Raw genomic sequence first — 12,598 nt, 5'->3', positions numbered from 1 at the left:
CTGCTGATTTGGAAAACAGAGATCTGAAGAATAGCAGAACTTTTACTCCTGTTCCCTTCTTCTCTATCTGCTCCAGGCAAAGCATGCAAGAAAAATCTTAGTAGTCACTTAGATGATTCATTTATATAAATTTATCTAATCTCAGCATTTGTAACTCCAACCTCTACAATCCTCTTTGCTGTTACACAAACGCAATTAAACTATTCTCACATTTTCTAGGGGATAAGAAAAATGTGCTTTCTGGTCGTCTGAAAAGAGATAACTTTCAGACCCACAACTCTACTTTGTTGTTTATGAGATGCCAAAGCTTAGCAGACCCCAACATTTATGAGAGTCCTGTTTCAAGTTCCCTATGATTTCCATTATATTTTATAGCAGAAATTGTAGACTAAAGTAAATTTTAAGTGACTCAAATGCTTAAAAAAAAAAAATTTGATAATGACTATAACACCCTGACGCAAACGCGGATCATCAGCTAGGCAAACTCAAATTAATTAAGACAATTTTTATCCAGGATACCAGCTTCCCCAAGAACAGGATTCCATCTGTTCCTCATCAAAATTACAAACTGCCAGAGGCCATGGACTTTTGAGGTCATTTGCCAAGAATCAAAATATACATTCTAAAGGTTTCTACAGAAAAGCAGCCACCATTTCCTGAGGTCTTTCTACATACATGCTCAGAATGATACCTAATGTTTTATACACATTCTCATCAACTCCCAAAATAGCCTCTATAATTGGTGGTGTTCTCTCACAAATGAGGACTGTAGGAATAGAAAGGTTAAGTAACTTGCTCAGTGTCACCCAGCTAGTAGATGGCAGTGCAGAGTTTCAAACTGAGGACTCTGATTAGAAAGCATGTATGCCTTCAATCACCCACCATCCTGTATCTCCTATACTCAAGAATGATCCAGCAAATCCTCCAACTCCAGGAGGGTTTTATTACTTCTATTTTTAAGACCAAGAAATGGAAATAGCATTTACCTCTCCGTGGCTGCAAAGTCAGTTTGAGGAGGGAAAACAGAACCCAGCTTTCAAGCCCCAGATCAGCAATCTGTCCACTAGTGCATCTTGTTCCTTGGCCCCAGGTCCGTGATCATTCTAAAATAGAAGCACAAATCATTTTATGAACACTAAACACACAAGTGCATAAACAGCATGAAAAGCAAAACGGGGGCAAGATGAAGACTGATAAAATTGGGAAAAAAACAATATACCTGTTAACATGTCATCCTACTAATGGAGCCATTCCATAAATGTCTATCAAACCAGTAATCAAACACTCATTTTTTAGACATTTGCTAAATAAATATATAAAGGACTAAAGATTTGTGATTATCAAAATAGCACCCTTTTGTGATCTTACAACCAATAATGGCACATGTATGTATATTCAAACCACCAAAAATTAATTCTTATAGACGCAGTAATAGTCCTTTAACAGTTTATTTCCTTATCTTCAGCAAGCTGTGGTTTTACTGCTTAAGTTAGTTTATACCACAAGACCGTATTTTTCAGTTTAATAAGATAACTATGTGGGGAGCTTTCACTGGCCTTTGAAAATCCTAGCAGTACAGTAATGAAATACTCTTTTTAGTCAAATAATGAAATACTTTTTTAAAGTCAAATTGTTAGCTGACAATTTTCTCCCCAAATACAAATAAATGAGCTGTCAAGCTTCAGTCAGTGGTAGAATGGAACTTACCTCCAAAGGGGGCGGGGAAAAACCAACTCCCAAGTGAGAAGAGCTAAATTTGAATTAAGAGTTTCCAAAGAATCTGGCACATGTCGTACAACTAAGAGGGAATCTACCCCATAGTTAACTAAAGCCCACAAAACTCAGCTGATGTAATACTGTTTTAGATGAAGCTGTCTTCTCTGTTGAGAGGCAATTTATAACAACATAAATAGAGGATTAGTGTATTTAGTCCAAAAAACACTTTTGTACTGGAGTCCATATATTTTCACTAGCATGCCTCAAATGGAATGAAATTTTACGCCCTTGAAAATTCTAAGGGTGACTAAAAATGAGGATTAAGTGTGAAAAAAATCACTGTTCTTGGGGTATATGTTAGCGTCTAGATGTAATGCTACAACTTTACACTCAAATACTAAACATGGAGAAAATGCACAAAGATACTGTCAGGGAAGATCTGAAGATAGTGACTAGAGAAAGTTTAGGGACGTTTAAAAAAACAAATATGGAGGCCAGCCCCGTGGCTGAGTGGATAAGTTCGTGTGCTCTGCTTTGGAGGCCCAGGGTTTTGCCAGTTTGGAGCCTCGGCGCGGACATGGCACCGCTCATCAGGCCACGCTGAGGCGGTGTCCCACATACCACAACTAGAGGGACCTACAACTAAAATATACAACTAGGTACTTGAGGGATTTGGGGAGAAAAAGCAGGAAGGAAAAAAAAAGATTGGCAACAGTTGTTAGCTCAGGTGCCAACCTTTAAAAAACAAAACAAATATCATATGCCAAATCTACACATCTAATTGAGAACCATGGTCTTCAAAGTTATACATTACTTGCCATTATTGTCCTTTCTAAATCTGTATGGTCTTTCTCAAAGTATTAAATTATGATAAATCTTAGTTGCTTGAAGAGGGACGTAATTTTTAGCAAATGAGCCCAAAGTCATCTGGAACCAAGATAGGTAAATAAGGTAGACAGATGGTCAACTAGGTTTATGATTTAAAAATATGAAATGGAGCCTACAAAGTAGATGATGTGGAGTGAACCAGATGCCAACAGCATCCCTGAAGCAAAAAAACAGTCTCTAGAGGTCACTTTCTGCCACCAGGCACCAGTGTGCAAGGCCCCGCCACAGGACTCCTCCTCAGGGCCCTAGTCTGCCACAGGTGGCTTCAGCCACTCCCAAGGAACTCCCCAAGCTACCCAAAGTCTTAGGTGGGTGTCTTTTTTGTTGTGTGTTCTTTAAAGTAAAATCCTGAAGCTCCTAGAATTTTAATGCATCTTAAGGATAACCTTTATAGCTCCTAAATTTTCCTATGTTGGTTCAATAGATCCCTAAGGATAACGTTTACAACTACTCTTAAATAAGCAGTATTTTCCTGTGTGGGCAAACATTCCTGTTGTAATCTTCCTCATACTACTGATTTAAGTAATAAGTTCCTTTGGGTAACCTTACATCCTCAATTTATTCTCTCTGTAGATTTTGTTTTCCAACAAGAACAAAGTATGAATCCTGGCATACAGAAAATCTCAAAGGATAACAACTATGTGGACATGGTCTATACCATTAAAACAGCATAAATGATATATGAGACCAAGAAGCTGATGACTGCATCCGGCACAACTGAATCAAGAAGCAAAATACGGTCTGTGAAGCACAATGATAACCTGGGAAAACAAGCTTTACTCCTGGCTCAGTTGCAGATCTGCCGGATTTTAATTTTTAACCTGTGTGGACCTTATTTCAATAAATAAAATGTGACAACCACCACCCACAATTTCAAAAGTAAAATAAAACTGAAGATCAAAAGAATGCAAAAAATTGCAAAATGGACTAACAATTAAACATGGTTTTATTCCCAAACCTGACACTCCCATCAATACTACTGCATTTAGTTACTTCGTGCAATTTTATTGTGGAGGAGGGGGAAGAAAGAACATTTTGTAGGGTTCAAAAAAGGGATGTTGAAAGACTCTCCTATAGAGGCAGACTGCTGCAAAATCCTATAGATTGAGATTACACACAGTGGACCAGACAACTCTGCTTAGTACCAGACTGTTTTAATTTCTTCATAAGCTTAACATAGCTCTCCAAAAGAAAAAAAAAGTTAATCAAGACCACCTTCTCTCCAAAGCAACCCAAGTTGCTATTTAAAATGCTGCATGATACCAAATTAAGGTACTAGAATATTTCAGGAAAAAGCAAAAAGAGTAAACTCTGGCAGCTTAACAGGAAGCTTTTTAATGATGCAAGAAGAGTTAAGGGCAGAGTAAACTTAATATAGACACCCCGTTTAACTTCTTTTGCCGCCTATAGGGGACGTGAAATTTTAACTTTCCTAGTCGATATAAACTCAAAGAAAGCATGAAGACTACGGCTAAAATGTTTACTTGATGCTGAACTCAGGGCTACAGGAAGTCAACTACTAAAGAGTAGTTACATTAGGCACAGATATTTATAAACCAACTGCAGCTAGTAACCCAGGATTCAATTACAACATCAACCCTCATATTTCAGCGTATGGGCAAATTACCAGTGGAGTCAAGAATAAATTCATTCTACCCTACTGGCGCTTTAGATTGGGTTGCACAATCCTGGGGCAGAACTGCCTTTGCCTAGCATCAGGTACTAAGTACTGTACTAAGTTGGCGTCAGGACATTTTAAAGAGGGAGGGAAACTCAAGGATCACCTGAGCCAATTAAGCCAGCCCATAATCCCGAATTCAGGAATTTGTCACGTCACTTGAGACGAGAGTAAATTAAGTTTTGATCCCTTTGAGATCTCTTAGCGCACAAAGTCAGGATATCACTGCAAGGGGAGTCCCACCCTGGCTCGAGAAAAACTACTTGGTGCGGAACTCTTGTCCTTTCCGCCCCCAGTGAGGGGCCGCACCGGTCGGGTTGGGCGAGGAGACCCGGTGCAAGTTTGGGGGCGCAGCGGGGCCCGGCGGGGGTGGCGAGCGCGCTTCCCCCCGCCCGCTCAGGCGGCGTTGAGGCGCGAGCAGCTCAGCCAGCCTTGCAGAGGGAGCTCTCGGCAGCTCTGGGGTCCCTCTGCTCGCAGCCGCAGCAGCGCCGCCTGCGCCACTCGGCGGAGACGGAGACCAGCGGCGGCGACGCGCGGACTGGGAGCGACCGCCGAGCAGCCAAGCTGCGGGGGACGCTCGCAGGGCGGCCGGGTAGGTTCCGGGGACCGGGCGGGCTGGAGGATGGGCAGCCAGAGAGGCGTCGGCCACGGCCCGACACCCATACTGAACGCAGACCCGACTGCGCGCGCGGCGGCAGTGGGTCGGAACCCTTGAGCGAAGCAGACGCGGAAGCCGGGGCGCGGAGACAGGCTCTCCGCTGAGGCCACCCGCTGCGGGAGGGGCGGAGGGCAGAGGGCGGGCCGCGGCCGGGCGATCGGCCGGGCCAAGAGCCGGCCTCGAGGGCAGAGACAAAGGAAGGAAAATGGAGTCGCCGGCGCGCGGGCCTGTGTCGCCGCCGCCGCCGAAGGCCTAGCGTGCCGCCAGGAGGGAGGCCTAGCGGGCGGGTGTAGGGAGTGGGGTGGGGGGGGCCGGCCGGGCCGCGGCGGCGACGGGCAATGGCGGCGGCCGCGCCGCAGCAGGGACGGTAGAGGGAGACAAACACCCCCCGGCGGCGGCGCTGGCGCCGGGCTGCAGCCAGCGCCGACCGGAGCGGCCCCATCGTGACACCTAGAGGCGGCCCGCGAAACCTCCTCCACCCCGGGCCCCCTTACCTCCGCGCCACACCCCCCGCAGCGCCCGCTCCGCCGCCGCTCCACCGCTCCGGCCACCCGGCGTCCCCGGCCAGCTCTGCGCACCCGCTCCGGCTACCGCCGTCGTCGCTGCCGCCAAAGAAGCAGCTCCGCGCACGGTTTAATCGCTCCACAGGCTCGGACACAAAATGGCGGCGGCGCGGTGCAGTGCGCCTGCGTCGGCGCTGCCGGGGCCGCGGGTGCTGATAAGGGAAGGGACGGGTGGGGGGGCCGGCCGGGCGACGAGTGGAGGGCGGGGGAGGAAAGGTGAGGGGAGGGGTTGGCGCAGGGCAGCATGGGAGGCGGCCCCGGGCGCCAACTTTCAAAAGCGGGCGCGATGGCGTCACGGAACGCGCCGCGAGTCTCGTCATGCCGCACGCGCCCTCCCGCGCCCTCGCCGGGTCGCGCGTGGGCTCTGCGAGCGTCGCGACGTCCGGGTTCCAGCTGGGTGGGGCTCCTTGGGGGGAGGCCTCCGCCTTCTGGGCGGTCCAGATCCCGGGTCCGCTTGACCTGGTTCCCTAGCCACAGTCTCCCGCCCTGAACCCGTAAAGAGGGGACAGGAGGGTGTTTGGAGGAAACGCGCGCGGGGCTAGGCCGTGGGGCTAAGGCGGCTCTTAGGCCGGGCCCCGCCCCACTCTCCGCCCTAGCCGGCCGGACCCGCCCACCGAGCGCCGCACAGCAGCCTGCCACCGAGTAAGGCTGGGCCGGTCCCCGCGCAGTCCCAGCTCCTCAGAAACAATCCAGCGCCCAAGAGCGACGGCGAAAAGGGCTGTCTTTGCCCAGCGGCTTCTGGGCATCTCTCCGCCTTAGAAGAGGGCCTCCTAAAACCGGGTGCGAGACTAGAGGGCGAAGGCCTCTTCTTGGTATCCCCAGGCCACCTCGGCGCGGAGAAGCCTTTGGAAGACCAGACGATGCTTTTACACAACCATAGTAGTTGTCTTTTGCCAAAAGGACTTTCTGTTTTCGGCGCGGTGTAATTTTGTATTTTAAAACGTGCATTTCTTGTCTTGGCCCTGAGAGCTGTTAAGTTCTCTATAGGCGGAGTCCTTCAGCCCCTCGCAGTGCGGTCGCCCTTCCTCCTCCCCAGGATGCACCTGCGGACTCTACCCAACCAACGATAAAGTTGATCCACAACTGACTGGAAGATGTTCTGGTGGCTCCGGGAGTTGGGAATCTGACTCAGGACGGTATCACGCACAACAAACGGACCCAGCGTCAGGGGGACAGCTTCTGCTTTATTCAGCTGATTGCTCCCATTAGGAGAATGCTGCCCCGATAGTGACAGATCTTCTGTTTTGTTTTGTTTTGCTTTAAAGGGAATCAGAAATCTGTTTTTTAATGTAAAATCTCCAGATATTTGGATGTTGGCAACTAAATCAGATATTTTTTAACTGCATGAGCTGATTAAACCACAAGTGTGGGCTGTCAGTTAATGACCTCTGACTAGGAGGAAAGAGTGAAGAGAAGTTCCAAGGGCGAATCCTAGGCACTCCAGCATTTAGAGAGAGAGAGAGAGAGTAATGGGGAAGGAGACTGAAGGGGAGCAGCCAGGAAGGCAGAAGGCAGGCTCATCCACAAAGTGTTGAGTTATGGAATCCAAGGGCAGAGAAAGTTTCATGTAGAAGGGGAGTCCTCAGCTGTTTCTGGTGCTTGCGAGAGGTTAACTTGGGCCAGAGATATGGCTATTTGGTTGGTCACCTTGGAGGTCACTACAGAATATCATGGGTGACCTTGGCTTGATTCATGTTGGTAGATCAGAGATGTGGACCGGACTATAACCTGTTGAAGAGTGAATAAGAAGGTTAGGAAATAGAGACAACACATATAGGCAACATGAGAGAAGTTTTGCTGTGAGGGAGAAAAGAATTTTAGGGATAACTATAGAAGGATATGGGGTCAAGGGAGGAGATGTTTTAAAAAATGGTGGGTTCTAGAGCATGTTTATGTGCCATTGGGAGTGATACATGAGGAAGAAGTCTTGCTTGACATATAGGAGTGAAATCTATGGATGGATTTAAGGAAATGTGGAGGATTGACCTTTGATAGGAATAGGATGCTTCTACCGTGATTAGGGTAACAAAAGTGAAAATGGATGCATGGGAGAGGGAAAGCAAGCTTACAGCTTTGCTAGTTAGGACTGCTTTGGCAGCACTGGGTACCCACTTGAAGTTTGTGATTATGAGTCTAAAGTTAAAGCAGTTGGCCCAGTATGTGGTTTTTCTACAGTAACGTTCAGCTCCTTGAGTACACACATGAAGAAAAAGGATAATTTGGTTTCTGAACACTAGGACCCAAGTTTTCTGATGCCCAATCTCAGGTACTTTCCTTATGTGATTAGCTACTATTCTACACATGAAGAAAAAGGATAATTTGGTTTCTCAACACTAGGACCCAAGTTTTCTGATGCCTAACCTCAGGTACTTTCCTTATGTTATTAGCTACTATTCTACAAATGTGTGAAGTATTTGGAAAATTTATATGTGACCCCTTTTTCTAGAAACCAAATGATCTCATTTGTGCTTTATGTACACCTTAGGACTCAGGCATAAAGAAGAGGCAAACTTAGAGGAAAATTACCAAGCAGATACCTCTGGAATATTTGCATTTTGCATTTTCTTCAGTCCTCTACCCTAAACATCTTCTGGTATACTTGGGAACTATGTACTAGAAACAATAAAGCTGACTGGTGCTTAGCTTCTTTGTCTTCCTAGTACCTTTAATAAACTGATTAAATCACTTTCTGTAAGACTTTACCTCAAACCATCTTCCTTATCTTTAAGAATAAGCTATAAGAATGTCTTCTATGGCTTTAATGTGGGCAAATATAAGGCAATGTATTTAGATGGAAAAAAACAACTATAGTTACAACTGCTATAGTCTGAATATTTGTGTCCCCTCCAAATTTATATGTTGAAGTCCTAATGCCAGATGTGATGGTATTAGTAGGTGGGGCCTTTGGGAGGTGCTTAAGTCGTGAGAGTGAAACCCTCAAATGGGATAAGTGCCTTATAAAAGAGGCTTCATAGAGATCTCTAGCCCCTTCCATCATGTGAGGACAAAGCAAAAAGGCAAAGGCTGTCAACTAGGAAGAGGGCCTTCATCAGAATGCAACCATGTTGGTGCCTTGATCTTGGACTTTCCAGCCTCCAGAACTGAGCAATAAATTTCTGCTGTTTATAAGCCTCCCAGTCAGTGGTATTTTGTTATAGAAGCCTGAATGGACTAAGACAACAACTATATTTATATTATATCAACTATATTTACAAGTATATGACCTCTGAGGCATCAGTTAGAAGCCAGGAATGGGGTCCAAGTGGCGTTGGAGCCTTTCTGAATACAAAGATCCCACGTGCTGTTCTTACACAGCCCGAGAAAATACTGAGGACCACTAGGAAGGAAGAAAAAGAAATGTTTTCTTCTCCTTATAGGAAATCATCATGTGTCCTTCATGGAATCAGCTCCAAACACCAAGGAACGAAAAGCCAAACCAAAAGGATAGGAGCTCCAGGCTGGAGAGAAACAAGCTGAGAGGAAAAAGTAATATGATGAGAGCCTGTGAAACAGTTGGGATGATAAAAATAAAGATGAATTTGTTTCCTGCAGTACTACCCCCGACTACCTCACCAATGAGAACTGCAGTGATTTAAAAGTACTCAGTAATTTAAAGAAGTGTTCTTCCCATGGACTGTCTCTTAGGTTTGTAGTCCACAGGAGTTCAGGGCATTATCAGCAGAAGGTTCTCAGCTTACCACATGGCACTGGTGAAGTCACCACATTCTAGGATCTGGCCCTCAGCGTCAAAGGCAGGACCAGAAATGTAGTCTGTATTCCGAGAGTGGATTCCTTCCTTGGGGATTCGTCAGGTTCACAGGAACTTGATGGACAAGCAGAGTGCTGTTTTACTAACTGGCAAGTGGACCAGTGTTATCGTGCTGGTAAAAGGCATGTTCTCTCCCTACAGGAGAGTGTCTTGGGAAGCCAAATTACTAGAAAGCTCTGGTGAGCGGTTAATTAGTGTAAGAGATGTTATATAGCTTAAATGTTTAATGTGACCCTCTCTGGATGCTGGATTCAGATTGTCCAGCATTCAAGTCTTGTCTTAGCTCCTTATTAGCTATGTGATCTTGGGTAAATTATTAACAACTCAATTGTAGGTTTCTTCTCTATAAGATAGGATGATAATTGTACTTCACACAGTGGTAAGGATTAAACGAGAAAATGCAAGTAAAGCTTTTGGCACAGTTCTAGGCACCAGTAATCATACCGTAAATGTAAACTATTGTTATTTCTTCTTTTTATGCTTCTTGTTACCCACTCTCACTTCCAAATCCAACTTCTGATGGACATGCTTTTTCTAGATTCATTAATAGAATCAGTTACTGACTAGGCTTTCCTTGGCCTGGGAGTCATCCTTTCTGGGAAAGGTGTACTTTGCATTTTGCATTTTCTTCAGTCGTCCACCCCAAACAGTTTTTGGTAATTCTTAGGAGGACAACTCTATTTCTAAGATCTTCCTTGGCTCCCACTGTTGCTCCATGTCGAGCTTGCAATGATCATGATCATTTATGTGTTTTGGGGAACTCTTTAAGCAAGAGAATCAATAAATGAAAGAGAGATGTATTGATTTTCTAAGTAACAATGGGCAAGAATCTTCCTGCCCATTTTGGGGGTAAGACCTGTAGTTACACTTGAATATTACTGTTGCCTCTGTATATCTTGAGGACGTGTGAGATATAATCCAATTTAGCAAACATTTATTGAATACCTGCTGTATTCAGCTCCCTGTTCTAGGGACTGGGGATACAAAGATGCCCCAAGATGTGTGTCTTGCCGTAGAACTCAAAGTTTAACTGGTCAGACTGGTTAGAAAACAAGACAAAACAAAACCAAAAAACAATTAATGCAATAATTGTTATAATGGGAAGAAGTGGACTCATAGATACTTCTGGAGAATGATTTCCTCCTTTATCTCATTTCACCTTGGTGTTAAAGAATCAGAAGGCATTAACAAGCAAAGCAAAGGAATGTAAGGTGAAGAGCCATGGTCAAAGGCATAAAACACAAGAGTTAGGGGGGACAGCAAGTCATCCCACACCATTGGACTAGGGTGTAGAGTAGTGATGCTAAACCTTATAATACTTGGGAAAGCTTTCAAGGTCAACTGCCAAGGCCAGCCACTTTCTCCTAACATTTTAAAGACCTGCCCTTCTACATCATCTCCTACCCAGACCACAGGAATTTTTTTCCTTATTGATGTCTGCTTTCTTCAGACCCCTGTAAAAGCCATATTTACTTTTTACCTCTTAGATTAAATTACTGCTCTCTAAAGTCTAAAGGACTTTACCTAGACCCACATCCCACATTTGGGAAGTAGGTTACTTTCGTTCTCTTTGCTCTTACCTGCATTTTTCAGACATGCATTGATCGCCCTTTAATAATCCATCCCATCTGTACATTTTTCATTTTGCAAAATACCTTCATAACTGACCTTTCAATTGAGGTTCACAGCTCTATGTGAAGACAGACAGTTTTGTCCTAAACTCAAGAAATGAAGTGACCTGCTCAGATGCATCCAGAAACTTGCTGGCAAAACCAGAATGAGTACTCAGATCTTCCAGCCCTACCTTCTCTCTTTCTGTTCTTTCACTAGCTACTCAGAGCTCCTCACTCTGTCAGATAACATTTCCAACTTTATAGGGATCCTCTGGAGATGATGCTTTAACTCAGGGGCTGCTTTGGAAGAGGAACAGGAAGGGAGGTCTATCAGGCAGGCTCTGGGCCTCTCTGCTTCCCCATCCTCTCCCACTTCTCCAAATTTTATGTGGTTTAGGGGGGAAAAGGTTTTCTAAAAAAAGTTGGACATTACTGCCTTAACCCAAAGGAAGGGCTTTAATGGTGGAAGTGTCAGGCACTTGGAAGGCAGATAGAGGAGGTATTTTGAGTGATGAATTATTAATCTATAAGTATGTCCTGAATAATTGCTCAAGATCCAGGTCTATGCTCGAGGCTAGGTAATACTGGAGATAGATGATGTCCCTAGCGCTCGAGTGTCTTATACTTTGTCTTACATTAGTCTGGAGAGGTCAAGCTAAACCTCATAAGCATTGGTACATAAAAATCAAGGATGGAGAGGCAAGTAAAAGGTAAGGGCTGCAGGTATGGGAGGAACAGACTGGTCACTGGATATTGCAGTAGTCATAAGAGACTTCACAGTAAAGCAAGGATGACTCTCAAGCTTCTGCCTGCAGCCTCCACACTTCTCTTCTTGCCCCAGATCTACATATCCGGCTTCTTTCTGGACATCTCCTCCTGGATGGCTCCCAGGCCACCCTTATGAGCCTTGTCTCTCTCCTCCCAACCTGCTTCTCTAGGACTCCCCCTTTTTAGTGAAAGATACCACCATCCATCCATCACCCAGGCCAGAAACCAAGGCTTCATTCTCTCATCTCCCACATCCCATCAATCACCAAATCCTGTCCATTCTGCCTTTGGAAAATCTATTCACTCTAACCTCCTTTCCATCCACACTGCCTCCACCCTGGCCCAGGCCACTATCACTTCTCCTGACCACAGCTTCAGACTCCTCACTGCTTCCTGCCTTTTCCCTCCACACAAATGCCCTCCAACATCTGACCTTTCTAAAGCACAGCTGTGATCCTAAAATTCCCCTGCCGCAAGCCCATGGATGGCTCCTCAGTGCTTTGGGGGTAAATTCCAAACTCCTCACCACTCCATGTGGTCCATGGAATCCCCCATGATCAAGCCCCTGCTCACCTCTTCAGCCTCGTTTCTAGCTACCCCCTCTAGCTAGCCCCTGTGGATTCAGCTTGCTTGCCTCCTCCACCAGTCTGACCTCAGCTCTCCCTTGCTATACTGTCCCCTGCTCAGGGTTCTATTCTGTTCCTTAATTGAGGTCCCAGTGGTGAAAGTGCATTCTAAAGAGCTGTGCTTCATGGGGGACTCTGGGGAGTGTTTCGAGTGTCCAGGCTTTTTCCACGTTAAAAATTTGGTACTTTCATACTGAAAATGTTTTCAGGTTGTGTTTAAGACCAAGACATCAGTTAGGGAGTTGGATATAGGGAACCGAGAGCTAGAGACAAGTTTTAGAGATATTCATTTAAATCTAATTTTGATCACTTACTGTTT

General features: G+C 45.5%; 2 protein-coding genes and 1 long non-coding RNA gene across 36 annotated transcripts in view; 1 reads left to right on the top strand and 2 right to left on the bottom strand.

Annotated features, from left to right (window-relative positions):
• Window positions 1–5,816, bottom strand: part of CTCF (CCCTC-binding factor) — a 49,641-nt gene extending 43,825 nt beyond the window's left edge. For 3 of the 5 annotated variants that reach the window (XR_011537981.1, XM_070612217.1, XM_070612218.1), the window contains exons 1-2: window positions 5,435–5,816; window positions 987–1,103 (exon numbers count right to left, since the gene is read on the bottom strand). The gene's annotated coding sequence lies outside the window, so the exon portion shown is untranslated. The remainder of the gene's footprint in view (window positions 1–986; window positions 1,104–5,434) is intronic. The other 2 variants (XM_070612219.1, XM_070612221.1) reach the window with 1 other exon arrangement.
• Window positions 4,486–8,205, top strand: LOC103542486 (uncharacterized). Its single transcript, XR_011537982.1, has 3 exons — window positions 4,486–4,874; window positions 6,471–7,869; window positions 7,989–8,205. It is a non-coding gene; the product is annotated as an uncharacterized lncRNA (long non-coding RNA).
• Window positions 6,668–12,598, bottom strand: part of RIPOR1 (RHO family interacting cell polarization regulator 1) — a 53,629-nt gene continuing 47,698 nt past the window's right edge. For all 30 annotated transcript variants that reach the window (XM_070612181.1, XM_070612189.1, XM_070612191.1 and 27 more), the window contains one exon: window positions 6,668–7,231. In XM_070612181.1, the coding sequence (XP_070468282.1) occupies window positions 7,225–7,231 (7 nt within the window). In that variant the 3' untranslated portion in view covers window positions 6,668–7,224. The remainder of the gene's footprint in view (window positions 7,232–12,598) is intronic.

This window comes from Equus przewalskii, chromosome 3, assembly GCF_037783145.1.
Source record: "Equus przewalskii isolate Varuska chromosome 3, EquPr2, whole genome shotgun sequence".
Classification (NCBI taxonomy): Eukaryota; Metazoa; Chordata; class Mammalia; order Perissodactyla; family Equidae; genus Equus; species Equus przewalskii.
Note: the sequence above shows the minus strand (reverse complement) of the source record. Positions and strands in the feature narration are given on the sequence as shown.